The sequence below is a fragment of the Tachysurus fulvidraco genome, chromosome 17, assembly GCF_022655615.1.
Source record: "Tachysurus fulvidraco isolate hzauxx_2018 chromosome 17, HZAU_PFXX_2.0, whole genome shotgun sequence".
NCBI lineage: Eukaryota > Metazoa > Chordata > Actinopteri > Siluriformes > Bagridae > Tachysurus > Tachysurus fulvidraco.
The window spans coordinates 13,098,509-13,121,538 of NC_062534.1; the positions used below are offsets into that span (position 1 = coordinate 13,098,509).

General features: G+C 36.9%; 1 protein-coding gene across 4 annotated transcripts in view; it reads left to right on the forward strand.

Annotated features, from left to right (window-relative positions):
- The window catches only part of fgf13a (fibroblast growth factor 13a), a 97,172-nt gene extending 75,581 nt beyond the window's left edge, over window positions 1-21,591 (forward strand). For all 4 annotated transcript variants that reach the window (XM_027135817.2, XM_027135819.2, XM_047802650.1 and 1 more), the window contains 3 exons: window positions 9,167-9,270; window positions 17,177-17,375; window positions 19,825-21,591. In XM_027135817.2, the coding sequence (XP_026991618.1) occupies window positions 9,167-9,270; window positions 17,177-17,375; window positions 19,825-19,961 (440 nt within the window). In that variant the 3' untranslated portion in view covers window positions 19,962-21,591. The remainder of the gene's footprint in view (window positions 1-9,166; window positions 9,271-17,176; window positions 17,376-19,824) is intronic.
- The last annotated feature ends 1,439 nt before the right edge of the window (window positions 21,592-23,030 follow it).

Genomic DNA, 23,030 nt, shown 5'->3' on the forward strand with positions numbered 1-23,030 from the left:
CCTGTAAATGAGCTAAGTCTTTCTTTTCTGATCCCTGAGCCATAATGACACTTATCTTCTGTAAATGAACATGGGTCATGAGTAGACCGGATGGCTCTATGGGGTATTTAATTTCTTCCCTCTCAGGACAAGGAGGCAGAATCTCATAGCATTAAAACGTAGAACTCATCAAGTTTTATGGCTGTCTTATAATTAAGTACTGATTGCAAACTGAATGGATTCCAGAATTAATCTGCTTTACCAAAACTGCACAGCACCTGCCTTTATGATAAATCCCATATTATTTACTTTAAATTATGACTACCGCTATTAGACAGTCTAGCAACATTATTTGGTAGCTTTTTGAGCTATAGGTCTGTCCTAATTGTCAGCCACTCCCTATTTCTATGCCAGTACTGGCTTGCTTGGGCAATTTATCTGGATTGAAAATGATTGAATTATGTAACAGCTTGTTTCCTTTTCTCATCTGATGCTAATACAGAAATGTGGTTGCTAGAGAGGAGAAGTTGGAAAATGATAGCTCTATCTCTCATCCCTCATACTGCCAAAATAGCATGGTTAGGAGCTGGCTGCCTTTGTCTCCATAGCAACGGCAATCTAGTCCTGTGTGTGTATGTGTGTGTGTGTGTGTGTGTGTGTGTGTGTGTGTGTGTGTGTGTGTGTGTGTGTGTGTGTGTGTGTGTGTGTGTGTGTGTGTGTGTGTGTGTGTGTTTGAAGCAAGAGGAAGAGGAGTCTGCTCGCATGCACAGATATCACATGTATTTGTTTTTGTTACTTAATCCTCATTAAAATATTAGTGCGTGATCAGATGGGGCAGCTAAATATGAATATTAAATATTAATAATCTTAGGAACATGTACTGAAAATCTTTAAAAATAATGAAATTAATACATTAATTACTTGATTTTTGGTGTGACAACACTGCATCAGTATTCTCAGGTGTAGGCAGAATATCCACATACACTTTTTGAAAACATTGACTGGTAAGATTTTCTAAGGATTTTGCAGAACTTACCTCAACTCTTACAGTTTAGTGTGACTTTGGCTGTCATACTTTCTTCTATTTGTTGTAATCCCAGTGAATTCATGTTAGATTTTAATCTAGAAAGTCTACATTATGCATATTATCTTCTCTGATCACATTTTTTTCCTGTAACATTTCATTTTTGTTCTAGATAATGACAGAAATTTCAAATGTTTGTTTCACAAATCAATAATTTCAATGTCCAGTACTAAAGAAGTCATAAAATAAACATCTTAGAAAAATAGGGTGTCCCAACAATTTTGCACAGTACTGTACATGTATATACTCACTGTCCACTTTATTAGGAACTCATATACTGTATGCCTTCACTTATATGCAGTTATACAATCAAACAATCATAAAGTGGACAGTGACTGCATAAGCCCACTATAGCAACTAAGCCCTCCCCCAAATTGAACCCTAAATCTATTTATTTATAAATATATTTACATATGGAATATTTATCCCTAATGAGCAAGCCAGAGAAAATGTTGTCATGGAATGACTCCCTGAGACAATATGAGGAAAAAATCTTAAAATGAACCAGACCTAGTGTGATTAGAATAATTTCACTTCTATTACTATATACTTTATGGACAAAAAGTGCAATTGTGTAACCAGGATATTCATTCAACATATAACATGAAGTCTTTCTTGTTGAAGTTATCAACAGTTCAATGACGGAGACTTGAGTGCAAAACTGTCCATGGCAATTGCAGTGCTAAGCCATCTTCATGGTCTACAAATGGTACTATCCACAACAATCCCATGTATCTCCAGGCTGTCCATGTGGAGCCATCCTCAGCAGCAAGCAGCCTCCAAGAGATGTGAACACCACACTGAAGTAGGCATCAGGATGGACCAGGCTGGTCGAGAGATAAGGGGTTAGGATCTCAGGAGAAGCATGTGTATCATGTGAGAGAGAGAGAGAGAGAGAGAGAGAGAGAGAGAGAGAGAGAGAGAGAGAGAGAGAGAGAGAGAGAGACCGATTATTAGATATGATTATTATTACGCAATGGTTAAGCCACTACACCATCAACAAACCTGCATGAACGCATGAGAGATGGTAAATAGACAGCATACAAACATCCCAGTTTACAAAAACTCTGCCCATAAAAAAAAACTCCAGATCTTTTTTACTTAGAAAATCTCCTTTAAAGGTACCTAAAATATCTATTCACAAAAAAGGTAAAACACCAAAAGAACCAACAGGAACTATACACATTATATATATATATATATATATATATATATATATATATATATATATATATATATATATATATATATATATTATGGTGTAGCATATCAAAAGAGATGAAATTAGGTAATATATCATACTCTAATTAATTAACTATTTTTTCAGATGCAACACTAATGCTGCTGCATGATCAGTTAATTACAAAAGCTTTTATAAAACACATCTGCATATCTTATTCTGTCAGTTTTGATGTCACATCCATCACATGACTCTCTGCTGTTTAATCCCATTCCGTAAGTGATTTTTGTGAATATCAAACAAGTTTCAGTCAAGACACTTGTGAAATGAGCACAGTTCTTAAATTCTGTACTGGAAGCCTAGAGTTTAAACTTTTTCCTGCTTCCATTACTTGAGATTCTGTATGGCTTTGAGATATCTGGGCATAGAGGACACACGTCAGCACTGTTTTAAACCCGAAATGAGAAACAGAACAGCTCTCACCCTTGTAGATCTCAGGGGGCACACACAAGCAATTACTGCAAGTGGGTCATTTGGGACTGCAAGCCATCACTAAACAGCACAGCCAAACATATGGCTTTGTATCACCTCTGAAAGCACAGTGAAGGCTAATCCGACTGGGCCATAAGAAAACCCTGACAAAGCTGTTGGTCTGCAGCCATTTTGCTAGCAGTTCTTCAGTTGTTAAAAACATGTCAACTATAGCCAATATTTGCATCAATAAAATAACCAGATAACTGTAATTAGGTTTCTGTGTTCTGAGACTATTCAGCTGTATTACCTAGCTAGCAAACAAGAAGATTTGTCATTAGCTCGTATTTTCATGTTCAGTGTTCATTTTGTTGATTGCGATTGTAATTTGTATATTTCACATTGTGAACTACATTTCACAGAAATCTAAGTTAATATCAGGTCAGAAATGCAAGAAGAGTGTCAGTCTGATCAGCAAGCCAAAGGCCATTTTAGATGATGTATGATTTACAGGAAGCTTGTTCATTGCAGTATCTGTTTCAAGTCTGAATGTGAAAGCGTCTAGTCTCTAAAGCTGGTTATAAAGCTAAAGAGCACATAAAAGGCCTCCTAATGGCAGCTAACATTAACCGAGTTGATGCTTCTAAGTATGATACAAATGTGAATTGAGGAATTACCACTATCCTGTATTCATTACAGGAAGCTGGTTCAATTGGGTGTCTGATTTGAAGACTAAAGGTGAATTCACCTAGCCCACAAGACTGCTCTTAGCATTAATAACATTTAAACGGTCTCACATTGACAAGGTCGATGCTTCAAGAATCAATGTGAATATATTATTCAGAAAATACTATCACACTTTTTAAAGTTACTGCTTGATAACCAGTGTACATAGCTTGCTAGTGTTACAAATGGTAGCTAGTCGGCTAGCACCTGACTTATATAGTTTATCATGCACTAGCATTTACTTATTTATTGGATACTATTTCTTTGCTTTAGCTAGTAAACATTAGTATATGGTTTTGATAAAAGTGAGGATTAAATAGAAGTACAAGTGTAATTCTGATAGTTCTCTGTCACATAGCAGATGTGGACATAATAGCTGTTGAACAGCAGCTTTGATTATCACGCATGCTGGATAATCAAAACATGTGACAGAGATGAGTGTGGTGAAAAACAGGCAAGGTCAAAGGATGAACAAACAGCATGGAGTAGACTAGGCTAAGACAAAAGCATGAAAACCAGCACAATATCCAATATCCAGGTAGACATTGAAAATAGCAAGTCATGGTATCCATTAATATAAACACAGAGCATATACTGTACTTCACACTAATAATGTGTGGCTGTAAAAGTGCACAGGTGTATGTAATCAGTAAAATGTTCTGTGGCAGCCATGTTTATAGGTCATATTGTGTTCCAGATATACTGTAGATGTTGGATGTTGTTTCCGGTGTTGACATGACATATTCAAAATGGACCAATCAGACTCTGTAACATTAACCTCTACATGATACAACCTCAAAGTCTTTCTCCTTTCTCCTTAGTACTCATATCATTAGTACTGGTTAATCTGAATTGACATAATTTAGTTATTATTAATAGATTTTACCTGTAAACCTTTAGTTAAAAGATTAGGTACAATTTGACCCAAAACAGAAGCCAAGAGTAAATGTATGTTTTGTTACACTTCACTGCACTTTTGTGTAGCTCTGCCCATCCAGCACTGACTTGGTTTGTGTTGTGAGCAGAGCAAATACTCATCTTGGTCACTAAATGTCATGTTTGGCTGCTTTATTGCATTACGCCTCTTTCCACTGAGAACTTAATTTGATTTCCAATCAGTGTGTCTGGACTGGAGGCCTTTCCTTCTGTTCTAATAAATGTTAACTTGTCTTTTTCACCTTTTCTAATGCCAGTTTGTATTTCTTTGTAATCACTTCTGTCACACGTGTTAGGATTGCTGTTCCTGATGAAGTTTACTAACAAAGCAGCAAAAAAGTACTAGCAGATACAACAAGAAATAAAATGTGTGATTTAAAGATTCAAAAAACAGTAGGGTTCAATTCATGTTTTTTTTTTAATATATCTTTTTTAAATGATTAGCAATATTTTCCAAATATACAGTACATGTGTAAAAAAATGCACATCTGTACTTATTCAGCTCTTCTTTGGTATTTGTCTGATCTATGCTGTTAAAAGTTAGATATCTAAAAAATATAAAAAATAAAGGGATGATGTCAAGAACCTTTAAGTGCTCTAGACTCAATATTATTTGTAATCATGTATAATGAGGCTATGAATGATTTTGACATCAGACCAATTCTTATTTATTCAAATATAGTCTGGGAGCTAGAGTTTGATTCTGTGGAGATGCATTTCTGAGGTACAGGAGGAAGCATGTGGCGGTTTTGCTTTCTACTTGCTCTTTAGAGATTCTGCTGTATTTGTGCTCAGGTGCTCCATTAGCTGCAGGTAATTGAGTCTCTCCTCTAAATCCCCCACAAGCCATGACAATCCCTGTAGAATGAGATGCAGCGGTGTCATGTGAGTGTGTGCGTGTGTGGTGTGTGTGTTCTGTTTTCTATATTTTTGGTAGAAACGTTGACTTGTACTGGCTTTGATGCTTCAAAGACTCTGATCTTTTGGTACTAGCATGAGGATTTTCAATTGATGGAGACTATAAATCACTTCTGTAAGTTGCTCTGGATAAGGTCGCCTGCCAAATGCTGTATTTGTAAATATATAAGTAATCCAGAAAGATATCTGCCAGCTCTGCTGGATATGAAACCGCCACACCCTGCTTAGCTCATTCATTTTTTGCGAATGTCTATCCTCTTTAACCCCCGCCCCCATCCCCAGTCCGTGGAGATTCACTTTTCTAAAGTGCAGGCTAGACAGATGAGTGATCTCTGCAGGTGGAGCTCAGCACAGCTGAGACAGGCTCTTGATGTGGGATTAGTGAAGCAGGTTGAGACTGAAAAGGGGAAGAGCTCCACCCAATTGCCCTAACAGTAACCTGGGTGGAGCTGCTGCATGAAGAGACAGTGTGCATGAGCAGCACTACTGAAGTCATCACTCCGCATCAAATATTACCCGATATTGTTCAACTCTCTGATGAAAGCTATGGGGAAATAAATGCTGTGTGTAACCCAACATGATGTGCTGCTAAAGAGAGGAGACATAAGAGATGAACTGACGGTCCTGAAAAGATTATATTATTTGCAATTTGTCTAAAATGTCCTCTATTATTCTTATCTTTGATTAGTGTATAGTTAAAACTTAAAATAAATTAAAGCCCTTAACAGAAAGTGAGAAGAAATGAGAGAGAAAAACCAACCCTCCCTCCATTGTTCTCTCTGTAGTCCAGAGTGACTGAATGCTAGTACAAGAGCAGACCTTTCTGGATTGACATGCATTACTGACAAGCTATTAAGTTAGGGTTGGAATTAAATACAAGGGCAGGAAAAGAACTATAGCAGAAGAGGAAATGAATTCTAAATGTTTTCTTTATTCAATTTGTTTCAGCATTTTTTAAGTGTAAGTTAAGCTCTTGTCATACAAAAGATCCTTTTCAAACTGTGAACAGACAAGGACAAGACTGTTGTGAACAAGAAGTATGTGCTGTGAGTTGTTCTTTATTTTGCGATGTGTACCATACAGAGGAAAACTGAGAAGTTGCCAGTTTGCTAAATTTGGTTTTAAAGAAAAACAAACACAAGCTTGACAAACAGAGAATTTGATAATAATGGAGTTCACCGAGTTTACAGAACGAGCTTTTCTGCCATTGTTGTCCTGTTAGCTCTATGTACGGATAATTTTAGTGATAAAATTATATACTGACAGCTCTTTTTCAGAAAACACTATATTTATTAAATATATGTGAAGACAGTTATTGTTCAGTGCTCTGGTTGTTAACATTTAATGTCACACGAAACCAGAGCAAAGATGTTATTTGTGTTATATAAAGCTCATAGGTTAGAATGTTATATAATCCATGATAGACACACATGGTAATGTGTTCTTGTCTCTCAGAAGCTAATACTAGTCTCTGAATGTTATATGCATGCCAGTGCATCCTTGGGTAGCTGGCTGCTCTACTTTCCCTCTGGCACGTGGTGATGGCGTGAAAGGGAGAGATTGTTAGCTTTTTGGCGTATGGCATGGGAGACAGACAAAGGTGCAAGGCAATTTGGCAGTTTCAGTGATTCCAGGCAGGCAGAGCTCCAGCATGGCTCACTAACTCTATTCAGCTGAGTTTGAAAAGAGAGAGAAGAAATGTCAAAGTGTGAACATGAAAAATAGCCAAGTTCATTTTTCAGCATTGGTTTGAATTCATTTACCAGCAAAGAAGGGCCAGATCCTATAATAAAGATAACAGATAATAAAGCACCATCCATCTGAGAAGAAATGCATTTGGTCCACATGACAGTTTTATAACATGCGTACCTTCAACAAGTTTGGCAGGCAAAATACATTACATTTTTCATAGCATTTAACTGTTAGTCTTAACAAAATTGCATTTTAAATGCAGGTAAACCTCACTGAGCAGAGGTTTTATTATCTAATTATTAAGCATACAACTGTTATTGTTGTTGTTGATGATCTGCTGCAGAGTAATAAGCTACACTGCACCATAAAATAAAAAAAAAACAATAACTTTAATATAGACAATATTGTAGTATTTAATACATGCACTGAAAATGTAACCTGCCATATCATCAAAACCAGCGTGTGTTGTTAATAAATTTGTATTGTGATATTTATATTAATAATTGATATTAAAGGCACACTATAGCAGGGACTCTTTTAAGTGCGTAATAACTTCCACTGACCCTGCATTACAAATATAAAGTACATAATTCAGCTATTCACATATCAGGCTCAATGTAAATTTAAACATGTACAAAAACTAAATTATGCAATGATAATGCTTCTTAAACCCACTGGGGTTCCCACTTTGAGTACACAAAGCACAGTAAACATGATCATGCTATATCATACTTACAAACACATAATGATTAATATGCTCAAAGTTTGCTAAAATAAAACAATTATTATTAATCAGAGTGAAGTATATTTATACTTGTACAGACTTTGTGCTAAATGGAAGTATATTAAGTCTACTTTGTTAAAGTTTATACTGTGGTGTATGTATTGTTTTATGTAATGTAAATGTACTTAAAAGCGAAATACTTACATTTATCTGCCAGAAAAACCTCACCTAATTACCACACAAAATGACATACTAACAATTAATATCCCTTCTATAAGTAATCTTTTCAAACACCAATGCTGAAGGACACATCTGGGAAATTAACTCCAGCTGTTCTAAATCAGTCAATTACAAATTTATGTAAATATCAAATCTAAATAGAACAGTTGTTCTATGTTTTAGAATTGGTGTTTTACTGTAAGTTTCTATGTGAATTATTAGATAATTTAGCCACAATGCAAAACAATCTATTGTGTGTTTATTAATTAATTTAATCTAATCAAAATATACTTGGAACTGGGAACTAATGTAAGTTCAGTATATTTCCAGATTTCTATTAAGTGTAATCATTCTTTACTAGGGTTATAAGGAATATCTTCTGAATAAAAAGCAAATGAACATATTAAAGGCACAACACCATGTGGAAGGATCCAAAATAGCCACATCATCATAAGGTTGACTTTTAGTTTCTTAAATACATGAAATGTTAATCTATCCTCCTACTAGACTACATGAAGTCAAAATTAACAGGAAAGCACTCTTGCCATAGCTCGGTATATGACGTGTCAGTGTTACAGTTGAACAGATGTCACAAAAAAATGCAAAAACCTGCCAAACGGCATTAGCATTAGAACAAATATGTTAGGAAGAATAAATGCTAGAACATAACAGATATGTGTAGTGTGAGCTGAGATGAAGCATCCAAAAAGGTGCGTGAGGATACAAGGTATCAGACAATATCTAGAATTACATCATTTTGACAGATTTTTTTACTATTAATTTATTGGACACACAATAAATAAATTGTCTATTTATGCTAACTATGATAATACTGTATCATCTGTAAAATGTAACACACTAAATATGTTATTGTTCTAAATTCATTTTTGACCTGTGTAAATGTGTTTGTTCTCCTCTGTACAAGATGATAGTGGATTAACTGAACATAAAATACATACCACTGCACTTTACAGAAGCGCTTGTTAATGGTATGAGGAGAAATGTTTGTGGAAAAATCTCATTTTCTGTTAATATGAGTGGGCATGTAGCCTTCCATGAGCCGAATGTCAATATGGATGTCAGCATTTGCTAATTACTCAGCCTGTTTATGTGTTACAGCCTCCTGAACGCTTCTGTACTGAGAGCTGCATGGACAAACTGTACTGTTGGAAGTGTACTATTTTTAATCGTTCTTTATGTAAATGAGTTAATACCTATCTCTCTGTCTCTTGTGCAGCAATGTTCAACCTCATCCCAGTGGGTCTGCGAGTGGTAGCCATCCAGGGTGTCCAGACCAAACTGTACCTGGCTATGAATAGTGAAGGCTACTTGTATACATCAGTAAGTAGCATCAGTCTCTTAAGAGACATGAATTAGTTTCAGTGGATGTGATTTAAAACAACAACAACAACAACATGCACATCACTGACATTGGCCATATAGATCATCTACCTGTTAACACACACCACAAACATGCACGCACAGTAACTCTGCTTTGAAAACATTATGTCTGGTTACATAAATTATTCTGGAAATGTCAAATATGCCAACACCGATGTACTCGCATGCTGACACTCATAAACACCTCTCCCGCTCTCACTTCACATGCGCATTTACATTGCTGTAAAAAACCATGGTGCATGTTCTTTCCCGATAACTCCTTCACCCCATATGGCTGACAGTCAGTACCAAAGCCTGTACAGCTGGGCTTGTGAATCAGAGTATGCCGAATTATGGATGTACTGCATAACAACCTCGATTACTGCAATCATCAGACATAAACATACATTATGCTATGATGGTAATTAATGTAAATGACACACAGCACTTTTATATCTGTGGAGGTGAGCGTTTATTAACTAATGTTTGTTAAGTCATGTTCCTGTTTTTCTTCCCCTAAAGCTGGTTTTTGGTTGGCTTATGAGAATCATGTCTGCTTAGGAACCGGTTTGGGGGGGGGGGGGGGTATTGTAAATACGGATATCTTAAGCACACTTTGAACTGAGCAAAAGTTGGCTCTCTGGCACCAGCACTAGTTGCTATGGTGATACAAACACGTACCATTCCCTACCATGTTTTCATGAAGACCTACCCACACTATTTATTTCTCGTATGGCAAAAAGCGATTGCCATGTATCTATACTAGTGCTGACTGTCACTAACAAGATCGAGGACTTTTAAATAAGAAATACCATCTAGAGTCACAATTTTTGTGACTGAGGCAGTTGACTGACTGCATGCCTAATTAAAACATTCAGCATAAATAATACAATCGGCAGCCTGCATCCTGCAAACAGCTTCCTCCGTCTGTATCTGTTGTGGGCGTACCTGAGGAAAATGACAGAAAACCATGATTCTAACAGGACTGAAGCAGAGAGATAGTTTCTAATAAAAGATCTCCAGGTGACTGCAGTGGCTTGTTCTTAACACACAAACACAGTATTGTTTCCCTCTTATTTAATACGCATCCTTCATATGATAAATCATTTGAGGTGGATGAGATTGAAATGTGGAGAATAACCAACTCATGTACTACTGTATAAGGGAACAGGAGGAAAGACTCCTTACACTGATCTAATTATAGCATCAGTGCATCTCTTAAAAACATTACTACATACCTTAATGGAGCTGCAGATGCTTCATGATGCTTTGATTGAGTTCCATATGCTATATGTTATGCAGTGTATTGTAATTCATATATGAATTTAGTGAAAAGGGGTAAAAAAGGCATGTGGTGAGATTGCAATGAATGATACAGAAGTGTACAAAGCTTCTATAAAGATCAGTACTACACATTTCCCAAGCAGAGATGGAATAAAACAAATACACACAGAATACCACCAAGCCTCTCTTCCCACTACGTGCTTTTTAATGATGCGAGTTGCCGTGTGGGTGATTAAATTGCATGCGCAGACATGCTCATTAAATCGAATAAAGACACTCTAATCTCCACATCTACAACATTACACTCCACCAGGACAACCCTGTGTTAGGAACAGACAGGCTGTATTTACCTGACAGCTGCGGAGCAAGCATGTGAATTAGACAATTATATACGTGTTTATGCTTTATTAAAGATTTTAAACACTAAAACGAGGTCTGAGGGTACATACAAGGATTTGAAAATTCTTCATGCTGAGGGAATATATAGAACACGTTCACTCTCATTTGCATTTTAAGTAGTGTTCAGAATCTATGGTGCCTTTTATTTTTAGCGTAAATTGGCAAGCAGTGACTTGATGGAGCCAATGAGTAAGAACTCTGATGAGTTATGTGTTGAATTGACAATGAATTAGATTGACAATGAATTATTGTGGATTGTCTTAGATGATAAGTTGCTCAGTGGGTGGAGAGCTTTCAAATGGCTTGAGATATAGAAAATAGCCTGTAGTGTCTATGTGTTTTCTGTGAGTCTGTTCAGCTTTCCGATTCTGTTACGATGAAGCTTTAGACTCACATGGCCAGTAGGATGACTAATAAAAAACTAGTGATGTTTGGGTATGTGTGTATGTTTGTGTGAGAATCTTAGATGTCTTAGATCTTGTTGTAAATGTGGAGCTTCAGAAATGTTGGCACCCTTCAATAGCAGTCCATATAAAAATGTTGTGTATAGAGGAGTGGTCCACATGTGTACTAACATTTTAGCAAGTACAATTTTGAGAACAACTTCTTTTTTTTTTTTAACCAAAAAAGGATGGCTCTCAAAAATATGTTGTTGAGGGTTTCTGAGTAGTGCTGTTTGCCCTGTCTTCTGGAGATCATGTGTTCAAATTCTGACAATGAGTGCAATATTGGATGTGCTCTCTGTGTGGGAGGAATGACATACTCTCTTCCCTGCCAATCACAGCAACAGTGGCCGGGTGTCGGTGAGCACATATATGTGAACAATTTCAGATCGTTATTTCCTCAGAGGCTGTTAAGCTGCCACATGCGTTGAATAATAGGGGAGAGCAGGCTGTTGAGCAGGAATTGGTCAAGACAATATTTGTCATTCTTTGCATTTAATTCAGTTTCATTAAGTGAGCCAAGGGTCTGAACAGAATCCCACCAGCAAACACTTAAAATCTTTACTTTTAAGTGTGCAGCATGTGTATATGCTCTTTATACAGCCTCTCTGCATGAACTTAGGTGAAAAAAAGCCTGAAAAAAAATCAAGCAAAACATTGAAAGAGAAACAGAGTACATGTGTGGGTGAGTCAGAATGTGCCAATGCAAATGCATTCAACTATCCGTGTGACAACAAGTGGGAGAGAGAAATAATCAATTAAAATGATTCTGATTCTCTTTTTAGCTCTCTCCTGCTCTTTCATTACAGTTACTGCCCTCCCCTACAGAGCTGGGCATGCTCTCTGTGCAGCACCCTTCTTTCTGTGTGTGTTTGTGTGGATGTGTACATGGATGTGCAGCCCTACACCCACCAGCAGATCTTTCTGTGAAAGTGAGACCAATTAGCAAAGCTCAGTATCATCGCCTCAGGCAGATTTAGGTCTAGAAAACAGTACACGCTAAGGGAACTGTATATTTGTGTTTGCTATATTAGTGTGTTTGGTGTTCTCTGACAGGTGAAAGCAAGTGGTTTGATTTATTTATTGAAATTAAGTTTAACAGCCCTGCAGGTTGTTTACACACAAACAGTTATCTTTGATGCGTTATATATGATCTGATGGTCTATGGACAATATACATTCAAATAATGAAAAAGATGTAGAAAGCTATTTGTAGACTGTTTGCAGCATTCCTTGTTTATAATACGCTGCACTGTAATATCTCTGTGATCATTAGATCTGTCTATATTGTTGAAAGCACTTAGCTATACCACTATAAAATACTGGACTATGCCAGGGCTGCAATTCAAAGTCACTGTATGGTTTGTGTGTGTGTGTGTGTGTGTGTGTGTGTGTGTGTGTGTGTGTGTGTGTGTGTGTGTGTGTGTGTGTGTGTGTGTGTGTGTGTGTGTGTGTGTGTGTGTGTGTGTGTGTGTGTGTGCGTCCAGACAGTTTGAGTCCAAATACAGGGTTAGGTAGACAGAAAAATGTATATGAGTGGTAAATGAGCAAAATGGGCATGCCTCTCAGTAGTGCCAGCGTGAACCAAGAGGTACAGCATCTGAGTGGAATAGATCCTGTTAGCTTTCACTATTCAAATGCACGGAACAGGAGAACAGTGAGAAAAAGAGGGGGAGGGAAGGGGAGAGCAATGAAAGTGAAGAACGGGGAATGAGGACATGGGCCAAATGGTGGAAGCCTCTATCTCTATCTGTTTTCTTTACACTATCATACCAACACATAGGCAGTTTTACTGCCTCTGAGGAAATCACTAATTGCTGGACAGAACGTAGAGAAATTGAATAAGGTATGAAAAAATATGTTAACAAGAAGAGTCTTCTTAATGGGCTGGGAAAAAGATTGAGATACCGAAAATATTAAGCACCATATGTGAAAATGAAGGGATGAAGACAACATTAAGGAAATTGAGACAGTTGAAAGTGCATTGTTCACATCAAATGAGCACTCTTACAGCACATCCACACACCCCTTCCCCTACACACATGCTTGTATATAACCTCTTTCTCAAACACACCAACCCTCATCTTTCTCAGCCATGACGTTACTTCTGCCCGGTAGGGAAGCCCTGTAACGAGGTAGAAAGAATGAGGGGAGGGGCATTGCAGGATTTCCCTGGTTGCAAAGCTCTAAGCAGCGTGACTGCAGCTGCTGATAAAATTATGCATGCAGATAGGATCAGCACCAACACAATAACCCTAAGCATAGCTGACTCTACTTTTCAAACGTAATTCTTATTCATAAATGCAGAGTGACTGTACTCTAGTGATTTCAAAGTGTAGATTTTTATCTAAAGGAATAATTTATACGGTCATATTTTTGTCTTATCTGAAAGAGTTGAATCTTGAATTATATGGTCTTCACGTTAGTGTTAAAGAAACTGATTTGAAAAAGAAACAGACGTGTTTCTTAGTGATGAATCTCTGCATTTGGCTCGTCATCTACGGGCTTGCACATGTGTCTAGCTATTAATGAAAAATTGATCTTTTTCATTAAGTTTTGAAGTTTTTGCCAACTCATCCCGCACATCATTTTCATGTAGCATATTAAACCTAAAGGAAAGCCATTGCTATTGTCCTCCTCTTCCTGTCAGTGTCCCTTCACACTGTCCAAGGCAACCCTGTGGATTTTTGCAACACAGTGTAGACGTGACAGCCTGTCTCTGGCAAGGCACAATGTCTACAGCTGTGTTCTTGTCAGGGTATGTGTGAATCTTTTGAAACAGCCCGTGCTCTCTACAGACACTCATCAGCACAATGGTAGTGACATGACAGTAATGGAGGCTCCCAGAAATGAGCATCTTAAGGACATGCAATGAGGGATCACTTTCAGTAAAAGTAAATGTGTTTCAAGAGGTGTTGTTGATATGCTAGGATAATTTAATGCTGGGATAATTTAATGTTTAAATGAGACTAATTTAATCCATAAATGATGGAAATAGATGGTGACATAATTGTCAAAGTTGCACATAAATTGACATGTTGACCAGAAGACATCACAAAAAACCTGCAAGTTAGTTCACTCTTTGGCATCAATGGTCTAAAATGTGGACCCTAAACAAGCTGAAAAAATAGATGCAGATGCAGAAAATTGTTTCACTGAAGAAATGTAAACCAGACTTGAGGTATCGAGAACCCCTGGGGTATGATCGCTACAGTAACAGAGCACTTTGCATCTACAATATGTGATGTAGGTTTTACAACACTGCAGTCTTCATGCTGATCTATCTACAGTAATGTGCATGAGAGAGATGTACAGTAAACAAAGCTTTTAGGCATTAGAAAAATACAACACTTCTGGACTCCTGCCTTCCTGAAGCACCAGAAAAGATCACAACTCTTGGCATCTATCCAAGTTATTGATTTTCTGTATTGTCTCTGGCTCTGTATGCTAACTCTAAGATCCCAGGTCTAAGTGAACAAAGTCCTGACTAAGTACTAGCACAGTACCCTACTTCTGTTTATATTAATACTATTTGAGAGAGTTGTTATACCATAAGGCTTGATTGTAGACCCCTTGCTGTTTGTTGGCACCTCGCATGTCTGAAGATGATGCAGTTATATGTAGGTATGTAGATAGTGTACTGACTGCCAAGGTAAATAGTTTGTGGATGTATACTGTACTGTAGCTTTGCAAATGAAGAGCTACATCTGTTTAATAATTTCATCATAGCTTCAGATTAATACTTTTTTATTTTGTAGAGAATTCAAATGTGGATAATGTTCTCAAAAAGCTTAATACATACTTAATAATACCTAATACTTAATAAATTTTTTTTGGTGTTGTTTGTCCAATAGAGTTTAATCATTTGTCTGTAATAGTGGAATCACTCAGACAAATAATCCACTAGTCAAACATATTATAAATAGAAATTTCTAAATATTTTTATACCAGTTTGCTAAATTACATCCCTATCACTTCTTAGCAATTGTCTATATTTTACATCAGGAGAATTCTTAAAAAACAGACAAAACAGGTTTCAATGTAAAAAAAAAAAAAAAAAAAGAAGGTTCAAAATGAGGAAAACATTTTAAGTTGTATATGGTATGAAAGTGAAGGATTGCTGCAGACACTCTTTATCAACAGAGAATATAATCTACCACCCACTTTCCAGTAAAATCGTCACAAACATCACTGCTTACCATTTGAGTTTGGCTATTATATTATTCGAGCCGTCATTTCTTGGAAACAGTAAATTGGGCAATTAGCACCAAGGCCACAAAACACATGAACAGCTTCTTCTTCGATTTCATTAATCAATCAGTCTCAATACCTTCCACTTACGAGGACACTTAGTATTATACAGTGCTTTTCCAGCAATTCATAATGAACACTCTACAATCTTTAAGCACATTATAGTGAATACATATATTTTTATTTAGCTATGTACTGTATGTATTTATATACAGCAATTACTCTGACTATATATGAATCACATTAACTCTTGTATAAATCTATCAGAAGCTTGTTGCAGTTCCTTCTAATTTGTCTTACCTCTGCACTGCTGTTTTAGGGGTTAAATGCATGTGTGTGAGCATTCATGATGACATGATGACAAATTCCTTGTGGATACACACTTCTGATTTGTAGTGCTTTAAATTGTCTACTGAAGCACAGCATGTTAACCATATTTTAATGTCGTTTCCTCAAGTCAATTCATGTTTCTAAATCCTTTAGTGAAATGCTTAACATACACTAGACCATTTGTTGTAGTAAAACAATAAATAACAACCAGTAGACCATTAAGTCTGGAGTTATTAAAACACAATGTGCATGGGTTTATTTGCTTCGATCCATCCAAGTTATTAACATGACTTTCTATGGAGACCATTTGAATAATTGGCATGCAAAATTTAGATTTTATTTTTCAGAACGTATACAATTGCCTTAGTGCACAGTAACACACTTGGTAAATGGAAAATACTTATTCTGTGAGAAGCAGATACTGGAACATTCCAAGATTTAAAATAATTGCTAGGTTTGATGGCAGAAAAGCAGGCATCCAACTAATTTATGAATATAGAATGTTGCTTTAGTTTAAGCTTTAGTTAGAGGTGTGTGTGTGGGGGGGGGGGTGTGTGTGTGCAAGATAGCTATAGAGAAAATGAGAGGATGTGGAGCAATAAAACACAAAGTTTTTCTCTTTATGTCATATCACCATTCTCATCTGTCAGACTGTTGGCTGTTGCTCGGTGCAGTAGCCAGTTTACATTAGATCAATATTGTTGGGAAGGAAGCTCTGTCTTAATGAGGAACTGTGGTAATGCAGGTTCAACCATGCTGGGTTGTTTTAAGGTAGTGCTACCAATTTTCACAATTCCATAGAGGGAATTGATTTTTTTAGGAAGACGATATGATGATAGAGTGGTTCTAAAATCCTGCAAGGTAAATCACTACAAGAAACTGAAGATTTTATTTTTCAGAAAGAGTGTAAAAATAAAAGCAAGAAGGAACATTGAGTGGGACAAACATGAATTCATATCAGTGAAATGTATATGTGTCAGCATGTGTGTGTTCATGCATATTTTTTTGTCTCTGTGTTGCTATAACATGCTTCTTCTCTGAAGTGCCTGCTCTCTCACCTGGTGAACTAACAAAAGTAATTTCAACCTCCTGTTGAAGCCAGTTGAAAGCCCTCACGCCCACTCTTCTCTTTTCTCTTCTACTCTCTCTCCTCTTCTGCAGGAACATTTCACACCTGAGTGCAAATTTAAAGAGTCAGTGTTCGAGAACTACTACGTGACATATTCCTCCATGATATACAGACAGCAGCAGTCAGGCAGAGGCTGGTACCTGGGCCTGAACAAGGAGGGTGAAATCATGAAGGGCAATCACGTAAAGAAGAACAAACCTGCCGCACATTTCCTGCCCAAACCTTTGAAAGGTCAGCAGCTTTTTAACTTTACATTGTCCTGGTTTTGCTATTTTTTCTAATAATGTCTTACTACCCAATTTTCATTTTACAATTGAGTGTTTACTGTAACTGCAAGTGTTCACTGTAATGATGTAACTTCTCAGTCTTGGGTAGAGCTCATAGCTCTAGCATGGTTTGATTAAGTATCAAAAGACACAGCAAAAGCTCTCAACAAGAGACTATTTTTAACTACTGTCAGGTTAAGTCTTACTGATCAAACAGCAGTGTTGACCTGGTGCTGTAACAGCACATATACAGGACAATAACCCCCATAACCAAAGGTCTATTTGAAGAGAAAATAGATTAACCAAGAGGTTAAAAGTTACACTTGAGCAAGCAAAAGTCTTAAATCACTTATTCTGGCCCAATATAACCAAGTTAACAATACAGAAATATTGAAAAAAAAAAACTAGTTCTTTATGATAAAGGCTTTCTATTATCATTCACTAGCTTCCCACCAAATCTCACAAGAGATGTCTTGGCAAGAAAAAAAGTTAAATCAGTGCTTAATCATTTTATCTTTTCATATATTAATAATATGATATATAATATAATATGATCTATAATGCTATAATATCAGATTCTCTCACTCATGTTTGTTTACAAGGCCTTTCTTTCTCTTGATTGGCTGCAGCTCTTCCATCACAGTGCAGCCAAAATTCTTTTGTGTCTGAAACCAGGGCTTTGATGTATCTGAGCTGTCATGACATCTGTATATAAATTTTGCACCAGTCCCAACACAGCTGTGAATTACTATTTCAGGATTGTCAGGAACATTCTATTATACTGTACAGTACATTTCTCTCCTCACTCAAGAATCGTTTTAACAAGAATCCTATCCACTGTAGCTTTAGGTTTCCTCATTATACTTTTATATTTTAAATTGTAACAAAAGCAATTATTTAGGATTTTATAATGATTTTTGACTAAGCTGCTATTCTAGAGGACCAATTAAGGAACTGTCTCAGTGCTGCAGCATGGACTCCATTATGAATTCTCTCTACAAGGAGTATGCATATTTACAAAGTCTCACTGAGAGTGGAGTTCAAAATGCTTGGATATCTTATATACTTCCTTTCATTTCCAGGAAATGCAATGATCTTTCTGTTGCTACTCTGCCCTATGCCTGTATTTACATGTTCAAGCTATTTGCCTGCTATGAACTCCCCCAGAAAAGTGCCTTTAAAGTATGCCATCCACACCTTAGCCATTAATTATCAGGCCTTTTCCTTTTTCTAAGGCTCAGAATCATAGCGATAGTAGGATATATGGCTTAATCATAATGACATATTGGTGGACAGACAGCATTACTGAGTGCACTGATAATGATGAGCCTCCAGTCTCGCTGTCTCCTTCACATCCCCTGGAGAGCAGCTCCATGCACGGTTGCCCTGCAGCCCCGCTAGTACATGAAGTATTGATTCTAACAGCTTTCCACTGAAGTGCTGTATTGATTGCATGTTGTAGAGGAAAGCAGCTTTTACTGTGGTTAAAGGAAGTCTCCTTTAGTGCTGCAGCCGTAGTTTAAAAGACCAGTCCATATCTATTGTAGTTTAGAGCTGTGCTACAAAGTGGTCTCCAATCTTATCATCAAAAGTCCTCTGCAGCTGCATTTTTTTATATTTCAATTATGCATGATCCACACCTGATAATTGACTGAAGGCCTGGATGACCTGATTTCATAAGAGTTTGTCAGGAGCCACACCCTGATTACAGATGAATCAGGGTGTGGCTCCTGATAAACTCTTATGAAACCCTACAGAAACAGCTCTTTGTGGATAATTCAATTCAGTTTTATTTGTGGGGAGCTTTTAACAAAGGACATTAAAAGCAAAAAAGCTTTACAGAAATTTAAAAAAATCAGATTAAAAATGACAAAGTTTTGTTTTATATTTATTGCTAATTAGCAATCCAGAGACAAAAGTGGCAGAGAAAAACTCAATGAGATCATTTGAGAAGGAATCTCGAAAGGAACCAAACTAAAAGTAACCCATCCTTATCTGGGTGACACTGAAAAGTGTGATTAAATACTTTCCTTTCTACAAGTGTATAAAGTAAAGTGGAGTTGTGTAACCAAGATTGGACATGCCTGCTTTAGGGGTCCATAGATATAACTGCGCTTCTGAAGCCAGCGACTTATGCAGCATATGTTGCCAGCCAAAAGGGTGGTACAAAGTTCCTTTAAAAACAAGTGTTTATGTTAATATGTAGACAGACCGTTAAACACACTTTTCTTGGCAGAGAGCTTCTGATAAATTCATGATCTGACAGTAGTACTGGCAGCAGTCTTGCACTGTGGCCATATGTCTTTACACGCAATGTTTGTGTTAACCATATAAATACTGCTTTTTCTGGTTATACTGTAAAATTTGTGAGATTGATTCAAGAATTCTCTTTCCCAATTTCTGTCTCTCTACAGTGACCATGTATCGGGAGCCCTCTCTGCATGACCTGACTGAGTTCTCGCGCTCTGGTAGTGGTACACCCACTAAGAGCCGGAGTGCATCAGCTGTCCTTAACGGAGGCAAGGCTGTGAGTCAGAACGAGTCCACGTAGCCCAGCTGCTCTTGTTCGCTTACCCTACGCCTTCACCAAAACCTCCGGATGCTCGTGACTTCACGCAGACTTCTCTCCAAAAGAAAAATAAATGTAAAAAAAAGATACAAACTTTTGTTGGTTCAGAACAAAGATGGCTGACATAACAACACTACACCTTCTCTCAACCTAGGGTGACATTTGATTGGTTTGTTTTGAAATTAGACTGCTGTAGTTTTTAGACTTTTACTTTTACACCACAGTAACAGCGTCCTGCATACGAGCAAACCTTGATAATTGTAGCCTTTGATATTACAGGGCATTAGCCCCTCTCAGGTTGGTTCTAGCACCAAACTGAGTCAGGTTTTGTTTTGGTTTTGTCTATGAGAATCACTAGATGACATATCTAGGGCCTGATCAATCAAGTGATGTCCTTGTTAAAGGTTCCAGGCAGGGAATGAGGGCTTTGACTACTTTCAGTGCAGCAGCGGAGAATACCCCACTGCCCTTCGTGTTTCCTGTGTGTGAAGTGCCCATGCAGAAGGGCAGGCACTGGGGTATATGAATGCACTAGATCAGAAGATTGGCCCTCTCAGCTATGGAATTCCTAAAGCCTATATTCTGCTTGCTTCACAAAAATGGTAGAGTGCAGCCTGTCAGATTCAGCATATGCGACTTAATGCTGTTTAATAATAGTTTAAATTAGCCGTTTAGCATTTCTTCCTTCTCTGTCATTTGTGTTGCTCGCCACTTTCAAAAATTAATGTTCATGGATCTATTTGTAAATGGAGATTCCAGCACACCAAAGACAGAAGTGTAAGAAAGTCCCTTTAAGAAGTCTAACCATGAAACGTAAAGATTGACTTTAATACTTGTTATTTACCTTTTTCTTCAAAAAGGGTGTTTGAGGTGGTCTGCTTGTATTGTAGAGGTAAGGGTGCAGTATTCTGGAAAAGTGCTTTTGTTGACATGCATTTACCTTCATATCTGTTTGGGTTACATTGTCTTTGTCTACAGCCCCTTTATAGTGTTTGTCTTGCCTGCTCATATCTATTCTCTTTTTGTCTGAACCTGGACATCAGTACTTAGAACTGCCAGGACGTTATCCCATCTCAAACCTCAGACTCCATTTTGTGTATGAGTAGCTTATTGTGGTGATGGTTTTCTATATAAAGAAAAGAAATTCTGTTGAATTTTAGGTGGCTTCACATTTTATATGTCTTATTTGTAAAAGTGGAAAAAAAATCTTAAAAAAGAAAAAAGTAAACTCTCTTGTACAGGGCATGTACAAACCCAAGTTGTGTACAAATGAAGACCCATTTTGTGGGCTACTGTATGTACTCTTTCCCTCTGAAAACATAATTTATTTAAAATCGCTTTGGGGGACTATCTTGGCTGTCTGTTTCTGGGCTTTTCTGTATTTTTTTAGGTGAACATATCTGTTGCATGGGACACATTGGGAATTGGAGGATTAGAGCTGCATGATGTAGGCTATGTGTATTAAACCCACGTTGGATTACATGTTCTAAGCTACCAGGGATAAACCAGAAAACCATATGTCCCTATGGGTTCTATGCCCATTACCTTCCAGTTGTTTCTTATTTGTTGTATACGCAAAATGCACTGAATAAAATGTTTATATTAAGCTATACTTTTAAAACATGTGTACTTGCTTTTTTTTAATTCTATTTCTTTGTTATTCAATTCCAAACACATGACATACAGTACTCAAATGTTATCAGTCTAATTACTAATTTATAGTTCCAATGTATTTCTTTAATTCTCCATTTATATTGTAAAAATTCAACAGAACAGAATGTTCTGAATTGAAATAACTGAGTGTTCAGCAGCTGATAGTGACTGTTAATAGGACACCATTAATGATGAGGCTATTAAACTTATGCTAAAGCTTAATTATCTAGTGAATTTTTGGAGTAAGCCTATAATGGATAGTTGATAACCTAGCCACTGAGTTCATAGCCACTGAGTATTCTGCACATGGAGCAGTGTGATCCCTGCCCTTTTCAGCACTTGTTGTTGTTCTTATATTTGACCAGTAGATGCAATAACAACTCTAAGCTAAGTAGAGCTAAGTATAACATCTAGCAAGGTGATGGAATGTTGGCTTATATCATTCAAATAGCTGCATTTTTTTAATATTTGGTCATTAATATTCCATATGAGTTGTAAATCAGAATGGCTAATGATGTCTGGTTCCTGCTCCTAAACACAATCTAACACTGATAACAATCCTTCCTTTCTTTTTCCTGGAAACTGCATTTTGCTTTGTTTACCCACTCTGAGGTTCAATAAAGTTTTATATTTTGAACAAACAAGATTTGGACATATCATATTATCATTGACTAATTCAATTTGGATCGAAAATTCCATTTTTGCACTCTCCTGCTGGCTGATATACACTATTGACAATATACACTATGACTCTGCTGTATCCCCTGGAATAAGATGAATCACCAGTAGAAATGTCTGTGCGATAAATTCCTTCAGAGTTCCTTTAGCTTCTAAAGAGTGTATATGTTAATATATAATTAGTATCAGTATGGCTATGAGTATGCTATGAGTATATTTCACAGGCAGAAGAAAAAAACTGTTTCAAAGTGTTTCAACCAGACATTTCTCCAAATTTCCAAACAGTAAATAATTGCCGCACTCCGTCCAGGGTGTATCCTGCCTCGATGCCCGATGACACCTGAGATAGGCACAGGCTCCCCGTGACCCGAGAAGTTCGGATGAGCGGTAGAAAATGAATGAATGAATGAATGAATGAATGAATGAATGAATCATTGCATACACGTTCACTGTAATAAAAATAAAAATAAAAAAATTTTTTAAAGTAATAATAATAATAAGAAGAAGAAGAAGAAGAAGAAGAAGAAGAAGTAGAAGAATAATAATTGTAAAATTGTTTATAGGTCTTTTTTCCACTTAATATATAGGTGTGTACTTATTATTGTCCTTCAGCTGTTCTCTATAATGCTACAATTTCTTCTCTCCTGTCAACAATGTCCATGGTAGCCTATTGACAGGAGAGCAAAAAAGGGACTAATTGTAGAGCTCAGTGAATAACAT